Raw genomic sequence first — 15385 nt, 5'->3', positions numbered from 1 at the left:
AGAAGCATTAAATAAAGTTAACTGAAGTAAGTACACTTCAAAGTAGTTACTATAAAGCGCTTTGAGACATTCGGACGTGATGAGACAGTGTAAAAAATACAAGTTTCTATTCTAACATAGTCGATATCTAATTTTTTTTGCAACATCTTTAAAATTCTGAACATCCCAAGCTTGAATCATAGGTTCATTTTTTGCCTATGAGAGAAGCAACCAAATCGAATGGAGAACAGAACATTGGAAGTGAAGACCACACAAAACTTCCGTGGTGCTCAGTGTGAGAGGCTCTCTCCAGCACTGGACGCTGAAGTGAAGCAGTTCAGCAGGAACTTGTCCACACAGGAGTAAAGTTCTGTTTAAATGCAGTTTCAGCTATTCATAAATACAGTGAGGAAAAACAACTGCGCAATTAATCAGTCGACGAGGCTTATTTTTTAGAGAGTGCTCGATATTTCACATCACACCACAGTTGAATTATTGGAACTATTTAGAAGGATTTTTTTGCACATTTGTGAACACAATGATTCCATTGTGTCAGCACCACTGCTACCCTCTGACTCAGGCGAGACTGCTACCAAGTGAGTCAGCCTGACTGACGTACATGAACGAATATTCACAGCTTCCCATTGTAAGAGACGGTATTGATAACCCAAGTCACAAAGGGACTGAATGACAATTTCAACCGCTCACTGCTTCAACCTCTCACGCACTCAACTTGCTATATTTGAATATACGTAGGAGAGTTTAATGGGTGCAGACGGTTGTGGCGGGAGGTGAATGAGTGGACTGCACACACTTGATACGTTTAATATCCACAATCGATGGAAGTACAATTAACAATTAGCACCAGTTACTGTGTTGTGTGAGGGTGGAGAAATAGATACTACACTTGTATTAATTTTTCAGTCGAACAAAATAAACAATATAAACAGTACAATTACATCTGCACTACCAATAAACCTTGTGCCTTTGCTTAAGATCTTGTTATATATTTTCGTTCAGGAGCAAAGATTTGTCTTGAATTGAACCATTTCCAAATAGAAACCATTTTAAAAATTGAACTTTGGGAGAGATCCCTTTCCAATTCTTGACTTTGTGTGTTTTATAGCCAACTTAAAATCTTCAGCAAGCCAATTAATAGATAAATCAAATCAACTTTGGTAGCTTTTTAAATGAGCATTTCAGGAAATGATTTACATTACTGTACGCAATCGTGTTTCTCCCATAAAATATAGTCAATTCACTTCACAGTATATTCTCTGAAGCGCTTTGAGATGCCTTGGAGACGTGATAAGGTGCTATATCAAATGCAAGGATTATTATTATTATTAATAATGCTCTTTCATTTTAAAAAAAGGTTCTGAATCTCAATTTTGACAGCCACAGTAACTTTCTCGTTGTGGGAACATATAGGATATTGTGTAGGATATCACTTTAAGAATTAAAGAACAATTAAGGAAGGGACAATGAGATAAGACAGGAAGTACAGCTGATCTGTACCTCAACTCCAATTACTCGCCCTTGCCCCGTATCCCTTGGTACCCTGACCCATCAAATATCTGTCCACCTCATTCTTGAAAATGTGAACGTTCAAAAGGACACTGGATCCATTCAAATTTTCAAGATGAGGTACAGATCAGCCATCATTCAATAGAATGGCAGAAGAGACTCGAGGGACTGTTCCTATGTTCCTATGTTCCTATGACACTGGGAATAGAGAACAAATTAGTGTGGTTATGGTTAGTGGATTGGAGTGCTTTGATTTGACAATAAAGAAACTTACTAACACGCCCGTGCTTTGGATTGAGTATCATTACAAGTGGAAGAAGGGAGTTTCAGCATTCTGAAGCAAGCCTCAGCACTTTCCCAGGATTCATGATGTTCTTGGGATCCAGAGTGGCCTTGATGTCCCTCATTAATTGGATGCCAGTGTCCCCCATCTCTTCAATAAGTAGCTGTCGCTTGCCCAAGCCTATGCCGTGCTCCCCGGTGCAGGTCCCTTGCATTGCCAGAGCTCGCCTGTGTGTGTGTGTGAGTGAGAGAGAGAGTTGACAAAAATGGAAGGTGACATTTAGCCAGAATTCAGTCCACATTTACATGCAGATATTTTGGTGCGCTAACCAACAATCCTCAAGGCAAATTGTTTGCTCACTTAATGGGCATTTGTGGGATCTTGCTGTGTGCAAACTGGCTGCTGTGCTTGCCAACAAATCCACAGACAAATGTAAGAATGATTACACCCCAGGGAATTGTGCAATCATACGCCTGTGTAACTTCAAGCAAAAATGTGCTGTATAAGTATCAATAAATGCGCTATATCAATAGAAAATTAATGAAAACTGGCCTCCATATCTTTCCAAAGAGCCTACAGCAGTGTTATCTGTATTGAAGTGGTTTTAAAGGAAAGTCTAATTTCGCACAATTTTCATTTTTTGCATTTTTTTTGTTTTTCTGCGCATAATTTCCTGGGGGGATCCTCGAGTCTCAGTACCTGGCCAGTCTGCTGGTGAACTCTTGCACCCGCCTGCTCTCCTCCTTATCCTCGGGATCCAGCACCATCAGGCAATGGAAGTTGCCATCTCCTACGTGGCCTGCGATGGGTCCTTGGGTTGTGAACGAGGGGTATTAGGTATGGACTTAACATGAGACGCAGAGATACGAGTGGGAGCTCCGTCCGAATGGCTTAACGAATTCATTCAGTGAGCGCTGCTTCCCCCCTCCCCTCAGTGAGTGCTACCCCCTTAACCCCAGCAGCAACAACAACGATAGCTTGCATTTATTTAGCATCCTGTCACGCAGCGCTTGACAGAGGCAGAGCAGTACACCGAGCCGGGAGGAGGTGACCGTAGGCACGGTTGAAGAAGAAGGTCTTCAGGCACGATCTGAAGATGGGGAAGGAAGGGGCAAGGCGGAGGGATAGTGGAGGAGTGTTCCAGAGCAAGCCTTGCCCCTTCCCCTCTCTCAGTTACCCAACCGCCCCACCCCCTCATTGTGCAGTATCTCTGACTAACTGACCTGTAAGCTTTGACTTCACCAAATCTTCTTTTGTAGCTACAATTACTTCAGGCAGTTTGGAGAGTGGGACACAGACATCTGTCGAGTAAATCTGAAAACAAGGTAAACGGGTTAAAATATAATATATATAATTCTTGCATTTGATATACCAACCGGGTTTTTACTGACTGCCAGGTAAACAGAGGCGTGTGGAGTAAGGAAACTTACCCAACGTTTTGCCCTGCCCGGGAATCGAACCCAGGTCCTCATGCTTGCGAGGCAAATGCTCTAATCACTGAGCTACAGGTACTAAGGGTCAGAAGCTGGCGTGCGGCTCTCAAAGTGCCGTGGTCGAACTCACCTTGCAGCCGGGCCACATGGCCTGAGCAGCGTACCAGGCGTCGTGCCGAGCCTGCCACAGCCTGCTCCGCGTCTCTGCATCCCGGGCCCAGGAGAAGTCTGACCCGCTGTTCTCTTTCACTATTCCCTCTGCAGGTAGAACATTAAAGGCAGGAAGAACAGTTTGCAAAATAACACATCTGCGAAGTACCATTCGTCGAACTCGTTAAATCTGGTGTCCAATTATTTCTAAATTTCTTCCCTTTGACATATGGCTCCCTGACTCTATAGGAGAGAGTAATACGCCTTCTCTCTCGCACCAGCAAACTCAGCTTTGACTGGGATTTGAACCAGCGAGCATCTGGGTTTGCAAGTTGCAGTTCTATCCACTGCCCGATAACTGTTCTTGACTGAGTTCCCTCTGCTGCACCTGAGGGGCCTCCGGAGGACAATCAGAAGATCATCAACGTTACTGCAGGACCTTCTGTCCAATGGTCCTGGGTACAGCGGTGAGGAATCTTCTACCATCCACACTGTCCTTGCTGATGAGCTCCAATGAGATAGAACTGTGATCACCTAATGGAGCGTTTGAGGTTAGAGACGATTTCTATTAGATCTCATTAGATGTCACAAGATTGGTCTGGATGAGGAAAGCCCTTCGACTCATCCAATCTCATTATTCCAGAACCCCCACTCTACTGTCGTCCACCCCACACATCATAGCATCAAGCTGCTTTTTAAATGAGTCTAGTGCCCTGGCCTCTACCATCTGTCCTGGCCATCTATTGCAGTCATTAATTAATCTCCAGGTGAAGAAGAATTTCCTGGTAGCTGTCCTGAAATTACCCTCTGCAACTCTAAACCTGTGTCCTTTTGTGTTACTGACTTGGTGCATCTTAAAGCATTGTCCTGGGTTGATTTATTCAATCCCATTTAACTTGTTATACACCTCTATGAAGTCCCCGTAGAATGGTAGCTCCTCTTGCCTGTCCATTGAGATGTTTGCTGAGTTGGCAGGTGAGGTGAGGGTTGGCGAGATTATGTGGGGATGGGGGGGAGCGAGGAGGGGAGGAGAGCAACTGGGGGCTAGGTTCCTCAGCCTAACATGTGGCTGGAGAGACCCAGAGAGGGCGGCAGGAAACTACAACAGCAAAAACAACAACAAATTACACTTCTATCGCGCCCTTCACATCGGAAAAACATCACAAGCCGCCAAAGCAGCTCAGAAGAGAACGTTACTCCACTTGTCACGTGGATCTGCTCCTCCACGCTCCTCTCTGTCCCGTGGAATTCCAGGAAGAGTGTGGATGCCTCCGTGTAGTTGAGTTTGCTGTAGCTGTTACAGGCCCCAATCATCACGTCATCCAGGAACTCTGAGGAGCAGAGAAACAGCTTCAGCTTTCAGTCAACCATTTGCATGGACCCGCTTGATTTCCAAGCTGCGTATACCAGGTAAAGATACAGTCACCTCTGCTTGTGACACTCATTGATTATCTATTTCCCTCTTCCCTTTCATCCCTCCTCCCACCAACCTCTTACCCAAGCCACCGTTTGCTTTATATCCAGTGGATCACTGTTAAACATGAATTATTATTAATAATGACAATCGGGCAGTGTTTTAGAGCTGCCCTCCAAACCCGGTGTGAACTGGCCTTGTCTTTGGTGATGAAACCTTGGTTGTTAGCATCAGGGTTGGAGAGCGAATGCTATTGAGAGATCACGGCCTCAGACCAGACCAGATCACTGAGCTGTAGCCAAGTTCTGAACCCTCCCCTGCGACGTGTGTAAGAAATCCCAGGTCCTCGCCATGCGTTCTATTCCAGGTCAGCTCTGGCTTTCCGGTGTGGGGCCAGATGGAAGAGCATCAAGTGAATGGGCTTCTCTACCCCAGTTTGCGACGTGCAGCGCTGTTTAGACTGGGACTTGCCATTCAATGTTATTCAAATGCTACACACCTGGTGAACGGAGAGAATAACCTCATGGCAAGTGTACTCGGGCCTTGGCTGTGTTGTGGTTTTATCTCTGATCGTCCTTAAAGGGGTTAAGCAGATAATTGAAACGTTCCCGATTGGGTAAAAATAAAAGTTTTTATGGCAACTAATTGTCCCACGGACACACCCCTCCCCACCCCGGACCCTTCATTAGAAGTTGTGGGAATGAGGGGTTTCGTGGCAGGTTTTCTTATACTAAAACGATGGTTGCATAAAATGCCCATTTTCCTCTTTGTGTTTCCATGAAGCCATTAGTGAAGATTGTTGGGTGCTTTAGCTTTGCCTCATTCCCAGAATTTAACTGTTTACCTATTGCTGACATCCTGGGGGCGAGAATGGAGCAATTTCCAGCCTTTACCATGATATTCATTCACGGACATTGAAATCATAATGAATCGCCATCATATCTCTGTATCGGATTCCCCAGACCTAATGAGTGTTAGTACTTGCTGGCTTACCCTTGCTCTTACCTACCGATCCTGGCTATCGGGACCCCGCTCTGGAGGGTCTGCACGGTGCTGTCCACAGCTGCCTGGACGCTAGGGAACGAACAGACGGCCGAAACTATGGCTTCCGGGTTCCCGTGGAGGCGCAGTGTGACCTGGGTTATTAGCCCCAGAGTTCCCTCCGAGCCCACGAAGAGATTGGTCAGGTTGTAACCAGCTGCTGACTTCCTGTGTCACAGTCGTTAACTGGCGTTAGTGCTGGTTTGCCACCTGTTATTGTCTGTCCCTGTCTGCGACTGTCTGCCTCTGTGTGCACTCGCAGACAATTCCTCGTGCGTTTGCATATGCGCAAACCTGTGTGTGCTCGTGTACGTGTGTATAACGCCCGTGTGAGTGCGAGACGTATTTGCGTTCAAAATTATGTGCTCGAGTGCTCATTTCTGTGCGTGCTGGCTTGGCGTCAGGCTCCGTCATCGTTAAGCAATCCGAAACACAGCCCTGCACGAAGGGCGCTATACAAATTTAAGTTATTTAAGGCTTAGCACGTCTCAATGAGATGATAAGCTGCTATAACAAATGCAAGGATTATTAATATCATTATTATTGAGGGCGTTTAACCAAAGGACAAAGACATGGGTTTCGAAGAGGGCTTTGGAGGCAAAGAGAGAGAGAAGGCAGAGAGATGCTGGGGATTGAGTGGCTGAAAGCTGAGCCAGTGATGGTGGGACAGTCGGGGTGAGGAACAAGCAGAACCAGAAGAGAGGCGTTCAAAGGCAGGACAACGGGGCTGGAGGAGGTAGCGAACAGAGAGAGGCGAGAGAACGAGGATCTTCAGATCTGGACTCTAACAACACTTGGAACCACAGACATTGACAGCGCAATCGTTTCAGTCCCACTGACCTGCCTTTTACCCATACTCCTGGGGTTTACAGGAGGAAGAGTAAATGGTTCGGGTGCATCTCCCACACCAACCACCACTATTACCGTGGTGCTGAACCCTGGTTTGAGTTGACGCGGTGGTGGGGGGGGGGAATTATGCACAACATTCCCTGGAGTAAAAGCCTCCAGTCTTGGCTGAAACCGTTTGCGAAGCAAATCTTCCCTCCCACACCCAACCCCCAACCCCTGCCCTCCCTGGCTATATTTATCAAGTGGCAACGTTTCCACATTAAACCTCTAAAAATAGCGAGAGTCACGGCAGGTCACAGCTGCTCCGCCGGGGCTGGGAGTTACGGCTGAAGTAGAAACTTTTGTAAATAACTTACGTGTGAACGGTTACAAGGGAGTTTCCGCTCAGCTCTGGACACGAGTGGCCCCGGCATTTTTCAGAGAGCAACGCTTTGAGAATGCGCAGGAGAAAATAATCATACTATAACAATAATAATCCTTGCATTTGATTTCGCGCCCTCATCACACCGTCTGCACGTCTCAAGAATACACATGTGAAGCGTAGTGAGACGTGTCGAAGATGTGATGAGGCACGATATCGAATGCAAGGATTGTTATTATTGTTATTATTATACATGTGAAACAATATCTCGGGATACGGTGTATAGTTTGGGACGTGACACATGCAAGCGACTGCCAGAAAATAATCATAATAATATAATAATAATGATGATGATAATAATAGTAATAATGGTGGAAGGCCAACTGGATGGATCTCGGTCTTCTTTGGCCTAGCAAATTCTGATGTTTTTATGTGTATTTTATGTGTATATAGATTGTATATATTATATATAGTATACAGGCATTATATTTGTGAGTCTTTGACATAAACTGTGGGTGTGTTTGTGTGCTTGTATGTGCCCCGGCGTTCAGTGCAGTCAGTACCTGAACCTGCGATGCTTCCCTGCCGTGTGCACCACTCTGCCGTCTGCCAGCACCACCTGCAGATTGATGACGTTCTCCCTCATGGTGCCGTACCGCACTGCGTTGGTACCCGAGGCACTGGTGGCTGCCATTCCACACAGCGAGGCATCGGCACCAGGGTCTGCAGAACAAACAAACCCCCCCACCCCACTCCTTAGCTCCACAAAGTCGGCCGAACGCCAGCGCTGCAAGTGAGCCTGCGCGGAGTCCCGCAGCGTGGGGCAGGGGTGAGCCCACTCGCCTCGCAAGCGAGAGGACCGGGTTCGATTCCCAGTCAGGGTCGGGGCGAAACCTGAGGCACGTTTCCTTACTCCACACACACCTCTCTGTTTACCTCGCAGTAAATAGGATCCCGGTTGTTAGTGGATTGGTGGATTGCTTTCCAGGGCTAATAATCCCTCCCAACCCCCCCCCCCTCCACTCGCTTGCCTCCTTCAGGGCCCGTCTCGAGACCTTCCTCTTTGTTCGTGCTTTCGGACACCCTCCCACTTACCCTCTCCTCCACCCTCTTGATTCCAACCCCCCAACCCGGGTGAAAACCCTTTAATGTCCAGGACATTGGGACGCCTTTGCGACGTGAAAGGTGCTCTATAATACAATTTTGTTGTTGTGGTGGTGGTTTCCCTGTGACCTGGCCAGACGTGCAGTGTTCCTGTAATACGTTACCGGCAATGCTCGGCGGGTTCACAAGCTCACCAATCGGAAACCAGAGGCCGGTGTCGCGGAGGTAATAATTCAGGCTTTTCCTGGTGACCCCTGGCTCCACAGTAACATCAAAATCCTCAGCATTCACGTCTACGACTTTATCCATCTTGGTGAGGTTAAAGCACACGCCACCCTGACAGGCAAAGGAACAGCAGCGATGAGAGTCTGAGGAGCCCCAGTTTCCATCAGTCTCTAACTCTCGTTGTAACTGAGCGATTGGATCAAGCTCGCTACAAGTTGGCCAACACTGAGATAAGTCAGGTACAGTAAGGAGAGGCAGGTAAATCTAGTGCAGATGCCAACATCTCCGGTGTCGCCAGTTTCTGTCCACTATGTACACACTTTCCTTGTTAAACGGCTCAGTCCAGTTAGCCTGAAGTCCCCCATAACTCAGGGGTAATAATCCTTATAAGAATAACAATCCTTGCATTTGATACAATGCTTTACCCAAAAAGTATATTGGCTATATATGGTAGTAATAATCCTTATAATAGTAATAATCCTTGCGTTTGATGCTGCGCCGTTCATGTTGGGAGAACGTCTTAAAGTGCTTCACAGTATTTTGAGGGCAAACACGGCAGCCAATTTGCACCAGCAATATAACAGGGAACGTTGGCAAGCCAAGTGCTGTTTGTTTAAAGCCGATAGTCGAGTCCTGTTATAACAACTTCTGTTTTGTGAATGGAATTGCTGAAGTCACTGTGATGCTCAGTGGTGCAAGTTGTTTTTTGCTGCACCGTTTGCGGGCGAGCTTTCAGCCATTCTGCCCCCCCCCCCCAGCCGCCACCGCCCTCTGCTTCCTAGAACTCCATCCCGGAGTCTCTCCATCTCACCCTTTCCCCTCCCCACCTTCAAAACCCACCTTAAGTCCTATCTAACCCTGACCGATGGACCCTTCCTGACTGTACTTTCCAAACTCGTTAATAAGTAATCCTTCCATTTGGTATTGTGCCTTTAACACTGAAATGCCTCACTGCAGCTCATACTAACTAAGGTCCCTGTTGTGTGCATCATTCTCAGCCACTCCAGCGACTGTGTAACCATGGTAACTTGAAGTCTGACGTACTTGAGAGTTATCCTGTGTGTCAGCCTGGCGCAGTGGTAGCGCATTTGCCTCTGAGTCAGAAGGTTTTGGGTTCAAATCCCATGTTGGGACTTGGACTCACATAGTCTGGGTGAAAACTCCAATGTAGTGCTGAGGGTGTGTTGCATTGTCGGAGGTGCCGTCCTTCGGATGAGACATGAACCAAGGTCCCGTCTGCCTGTTTAAGTGGACGTTAAAGATGCCGTGGCACTATTCGAAAAGGGAATTTGTCGTGGCCAACAATCCCCCAAATAAAATTGGTCACTCACTGCATGGCTGTTTGTGGGACATTGCTGTGTGCAAACTGGCTGCCGCGTTTCGCTCACAAAATGTACATTCAATCCACTTTACAGAATATCCTGTGAAACGTTTTGAGACCTGGCACATGTGGTAAGGCGCTGTGTCAAATACAAGGAATATTATTAATATTATTATAATCCTGAAGTTGTTCCTGTCACGAATGGGATTTGAGCCTGAATCTTGTAACGATGCCTTTAACCTGTGCTTTGTTGTCCAGGATTGATTCTGCGCAGTGAGTGACAGGGCAGATCGGGCATGATCAACAGCTCAATGGGTTGATCGGCATATCCTCGTTCCACCCTTATGTAGTTATCTCAAGAACCTACTGTACTGACGTGAGAAAAGCCAATCAGCCCGACAAGTCCTCAGACTCCATGTTAAAACTGTACATCTTGCATTTAATACAGCACCTTTATTAAAATGGCTCAAAGCACTTCCCAGCACTTTTCCTTAAAGTGTGGTGACACTTGTGGTGTGTGTATTTGCAAGCAAACATGGCAGCCAATTTGCACACAGCAACGTCCCACAAACAGCCAAATGAAGCGAGCAATCAATTTATCTGGGGGATTGTTGACCAGGTCAGCGGGAGATACTCTCTCCTCTTTTCAAATAGATCTTTAATGTTTGTATATTGACCGTATATTTGTGGGCAAAACGCGGCAGCCAATTGCGCACAGCAGTGTCCCCACAAACAGTCGTGGATTGAAAATGACCAATTTTGGAGGGATTGTTTTGGAGGGATTATTAGGTGTGTGGAGTAAGGAAACTTGCCCAAGGTTTCGCCCTGCCTGGAATTGAACCCAGGTGTCTCGCTTGCAAGGTGAGTGCTCTAACCACTGAGCTCCAGTACTCCTGGCTGTACGGGCTGTGATGGGACTCTCCGCACTAGCTGGTTAGGGAAGCTCCTGGGTGATCCAAAAAGACCGGAGTCCCCAAGGCAATGTGTCCACAGCACCTACCATCCAGGCAACGACTCCTCCCTCCACCCCAGTGCCCGTGCCAAAGGGGATGATCGGGACGTTGTGTTTGTAGCAGATTCCGGCCAAACTGCTGACCTGCTCCACGCTCTGCGGCCACACCACCGCTTCGGGTGGGTGACACCTGCCAACACAAAGTCACCGGCCATGGGTCTGCGCTCAGCGTCCAAATCATCATCGCAAACTTGTAACTGCGTTTCCTCCGTGATTCCTCCACGCCTCCTCTGGGACGAGGGATCCTAAGGGATATGTTATGTTGCCGGGAAGAGGGAATGTGTCAAGTAAGTGAGGTTACAGCCTCACATCTCAGCGCTATGGGACGTCCTCCTGACGTGAAAGGCCCCCGTACAACTGTAACTCGTCGTGGAGAGGTTCCCGCTGTTCTCCCTGCGTGCAAAATTACTGCCTTACCTGTGGAACGACTCATCTCGCCCATGCTGCTCCCGCACTGCTGTTGCCACAGAAAGCCCCGAGCTGCCCGTCACTGTCTCGAGAGCCTGGAGCACCTCGCTGCTCAGCATCCTCTGTGGAGTGAGACAGGAACTGATTAAAAAGCAATCACAAATCACCGCCTGCCACATTTGGGAAGTAAACACTGCAGCCATTTGCAACGCAGTCTGCTCCCGGGTACGGCCTCACCCAGTCTATCTAGTAGGATTTGTTGGCGAGGACTTTCTCTCATTGACCAATGCCACGTGCTATTTAACACGCACCTAAAGAACCTGAATGCTTGACCTCAGTTTAACAACAACAACTTGCATTTATCTAGCGCCCCTCACACAGGATAGCGTCCCAGAGCGCTTGGCAGTGGCGGAGCACGACACCGAGCCGGTGGGAGTGGGAGAGGTGACCGTAGGCGCAGTCAAAGGGCAAGTTCTTCGGGCGTGACCTGAAGATGGGGAGAGAAGGAAAGGCAAGGTGGAGGGATAGAGGAAGAGCGTTTTAGAGTTTCGGGGCATAGAGGCTGAAATCGTGGCCACCAACGGTGGAACGGAGGGCGCAAGGGACACGCAGAAAGGGTGAAGCCAGTCGAGAGGAGGCAGCGGGTTGTGGGATAAGCAGGTCGGAGAGGTAGGGAGGTGCCAGGGCATGAAGGTATTTGAAAATGAGTGTGAGGATCTCATTCAAGGACAACACCTCAGCCATAGTTGTCAGCTCCAACCAGAAGATCAAATCCCAAGGTGCAGCTTTAAGCCCAAACCCTCAGACCCAGAGACAAGAGTGTGACTGAGCCAAGCAGACCCCAGCCAGAATCAATGACAGTGACTACTGAGCTACAGGATTCGGAGTCCTGTAGCTCAGTGGTTAGAGCACTCGCTTTGCAAGCGAGAGACCTGAGTTCAATTCCAGGCACAGGGCGAAACCTTGGGCAAGTTTCCTTACTCCACACAGAGCCTAATAATAATCCCTCCAAAACAAAAAACAATAATAAATTGGTCATTTTCAATCTACGACTGTTTGTGGGACATTGCTGTGCGCAATTGGCTGCCGCGTTCGCCCACAAATATACAGTCAATTCACTTTACAGTGTTCTGTGAAGCGCTTTGGGACGTCCTCCCGACGTGAAAAGCGCTATATCAAATGCAAGGATTATTATTATTATTATTATTATTACTTGCATTTATAAAAGCACCTTCATGTGGCAGAGTGTGAATGCTTGAAGGGTTTGCACCCGAGCTGCGAGCTGGATTCGAGAGGGGCGGAGGGCAAGGGGGGAGTGGGGCTGAGAAGGCGACCAAAGATATGGTCGAAGAGGAAGATCTTGAGAAAGGCAAGGAAGGGTGAGGCGGAGGGGCTCCAGGATGGAGTTCCAGAGGGTGGGGGCAGAAAGGGCGGGGGATGTAGTGCAAACCAGTGCCCGTTGAGCGGAAGAAATGGACCGATTGGTAGGGTTTTAGGAGATCACAGAGGTAGGGAGGAGCAAGACCACAGCGGACTTCAAAGGCGAGGATAAGGATTTTAACCTCGATACTCTGGGGGAGGGGAGTGGGGGGTCAGTAGAAACCCATCGAGAATGGGGGTGATCGACTCACGGAGCTTAGTGCAGGGTTAAAACGTCAGAATCCATTTCAGTTTATTCCTCTTTAGAAGCTAACGTCATGATGCACGATACAATGGCGTGGTTATATAAATAGTTGCCAAGGTTGAAGCAGGGTTTAAAGGTCAAAACAGCTGCACAGCTGGAACAGGGAGAGAAGAGACGTTTATGGCATGAAATCTAACAGGAGCATTTAAGATTGTAAAAGGGGTTTGATAATGATGAACGATAAATAGGCTGGGTGGGGAGTCTGTAACCAGGGGATACAAATATAAGATAGCGACGAGGGAATTAAATAGGGAATTTGGGAGGAACTACTTAATAATAATAATAATAATCCTTGCATTGACACAGAGGGTAGGGAGATTGTGGAACTCACTGCCTGAGGTGGTGGTTGAGGCAGACAGTATAGACATGCGACGGTTCTCACTCCTTATTGTACTTGCGAATTTTAGTAATTCTTATGTACTAAGTGGCCTTTGGTCTTTTCGAACCCTGACAGTGTGAGTCGCTGCTCAAAGGTGTCTCAACCGAGTCAGAATCAAGTCACTCACAGGTAATCCCAGTTAACTCCAACGCCCAGTAACCGAGATGTCGGATCAGGATTTGTCGGCACTGACTCTGACGTCGACAGCTGCTCTTTAAATGATTTACTCTTTTGCTTATCTTAGAAATTTACAGAGACCCGAGGATACAATCGGTCAACACAACAGCTCTTTATTAAGGACCTAACAACCCAAGGGCTACCTTTCATACCAGAAACCCAACAATTTAAGATATACAACAGTGGGATCAAATCTAACTAACACACAGAACCATAACAAGTAGCGGCACAATGCTCCATTAGTATAAAGTAATGAAACCGACCTGACTTGCACGGTGGACCTGTTACACGCCAGTGCGTACGAGATGACGACCATTAGACAGTGACCATGAAGCACACCGAGCATTGCTTTTGATAGGCACGTGGCTCCGAGCGCCATTTGACGCGAATGCCCGGGCTTTTTCCACGTGATGTTCCGGGCTGTTTGCTAACTGCCTGTCAATCAAGCAGCCCAGATGTTGCCGCAACTTGGGCACCTCACGTGCTCTTGCAAACAGCTTTTTTTCTTAACCAAAACCTAATTAAAGGGACGGGCTTAAACAATATATTTATATTTAATGAGGGGTACACAAACAGGGTAACCTTGACAGACGTAATGGGGAGGAAGCTAGATCTTCACATGAGGGAGAGGGGAATGGAAGGGTATGGGAGGGTGTAAGGAGTGTAGACACGGGTAGCGTATAAATGCCACACGTACTGGTTGGACTGTGGGGCCTGTTTCCGTGCTGTACATTCTGTGTAAATCTTTGTAATGATGCAGGCCACAGCCTCCAACTAGTTTTTTGTTTTAAGTTTTCCACAGTTGAGTTGTTTGTTTGAGACTTGAAGCACTGACCAGGCAGGAATTTTGACTGGTCCAAGGTTAAACCTTTCCTGTGCAAGACTAGAGACTGAGCGCACAGGCTGGGGGTGGGGGAATAAATACACACAGAGGAGAGCTCTGTCGCTGTACACACAGGGGGTTGTTGCTGTACACACAGGGGCTGTTACTGTACACATAGGGGGTTGTTACTGTACACACAGGGGCTGTTACTGTACACACGGGGGGACGTTACTGTACACACAGGGGGGCTGTTACTGTACACACGGGGCTGTTACTGTACACACGGGGGGGCTGTTACTGTACACACGGGGGCTGTTACTGTACACACGGGGGCTGTTACTGTACACACAGGGCTGTTACTGTACACGGGGGCGCTGTTACTGTACACACGGGGGCTGTTACTGTACACCGGGGCTGTTACTGTACACACAGGGGAGCTGTTACTGTACACACGGGATTGTTACTGTACACACAGGGGGGCTGTTACTGTACACACAGGGGGCTGTTACTGTACACACAGGGACTGTTACTGTACACACGGGGGGCTGTTACTGTACACACAGGGGGGCTGTTACTGTACACACAGGGACTGTTACTGTACACACGGGGGGCTGTTACTGTACACATAGGGGGCTGTTACTGTACACACGGGGGTTGTTACTGTACACACAGGGGATGTTACTGTACACACAGGGGCTGTTACTGTACACACGGGGGACTGTTACTGTACACACAGGGGCTGTTACTGTACACACGGGGGACTGTTACTGTACACACAGGGGCTGTTACTGTACACACGGGGGGGGGCTGTGACAGGCTATATTGAGTGTTGCCCAGCTGTACCTGTGTTGGCTGCAGGAGGCGGCTTGTCCCACTGCCGCTGCGTCTGACAGCAATGTTAGCGGAGAGTCTGAGAGTCGCTGTGCGAAGAGCCATTGCACAGACCCCACTGCTTACTGATCCCCTCGGAGCCGGAGACAGAGGGAGGGAGAGAGGGCGAAAACGAAAGAGAAAGAAAGAGAGAGAGAGGTGGGGGGGGGTGAAGTCCCACAGCCCTGATTTGCTCAGGGTTGATCAGGGATTGTATGTGAAGGGTACAGCAATAGCTAAAGGCTTTCAACCCATCAATCCCACTCTGTCCACCAATCCCATCATCATCATCATCTGGCATTTGCTGCAGCTCCTGTCAGTCACACTAATCTAGTGTAATAATAA

The 15385-nt window shown here is 48.0% G+C and overlaps 1 protein-coding gene across 1 annotated transcript; it reads right to left on the bottom strand.

Annotated features, from left to right (window-relative positions):
- Positions 1-1690: 1690 nt before the first annotated feature.
- Positions 1691-15176, bottom strand: ldhd (lactate dehydrogenase D). Its single transcript, XM_007907601.2, has 11 exons — positions 15014-15176; positions 11117-11229; positions 10688-10829; positions 8336-8477; positions 7601-7760; positions 5796-5995; positions 4575-4703; positions 3353-3480; positions 3013-3103; positions 2489-2600; positions 1691-2016 (listed from the first exon to the last, which is right to left on the bottom strand). Exons 1-11 carry the CDS (start codon positions 15104-15106, stop codon positions 1833-1835), a joined length of 1494 nt encoding a protein of 497 aa, XP_007905792.1. The 5' UTR covers positions 15107-15176; the 3' UTR covers positions 1691-1832.
- Between the last annotated feature and the right edge of the window lie 209 nt (positions 15177-15385).

The sequence above is a fragment of the Callorhinchus milii genome, unplaced genomic scaffold, assembly GCF_018977255.1.
Source record: "Callorhinchus milii isolate IMCB2004 unplaced genomic scaffold, IMCB_Cmil_1.0 Scaffold14, whole genome shotgun sequence".
NCBI lineage: Eukaryota > Metazoa > Chordata > Chondrichthyes > Chimaeriformes > Callorhinchidae > Callorhinchus > Callorhinchus milii.
This window is presented reverse-complemented; position numbering and strand designations above follow the sequence as displayed.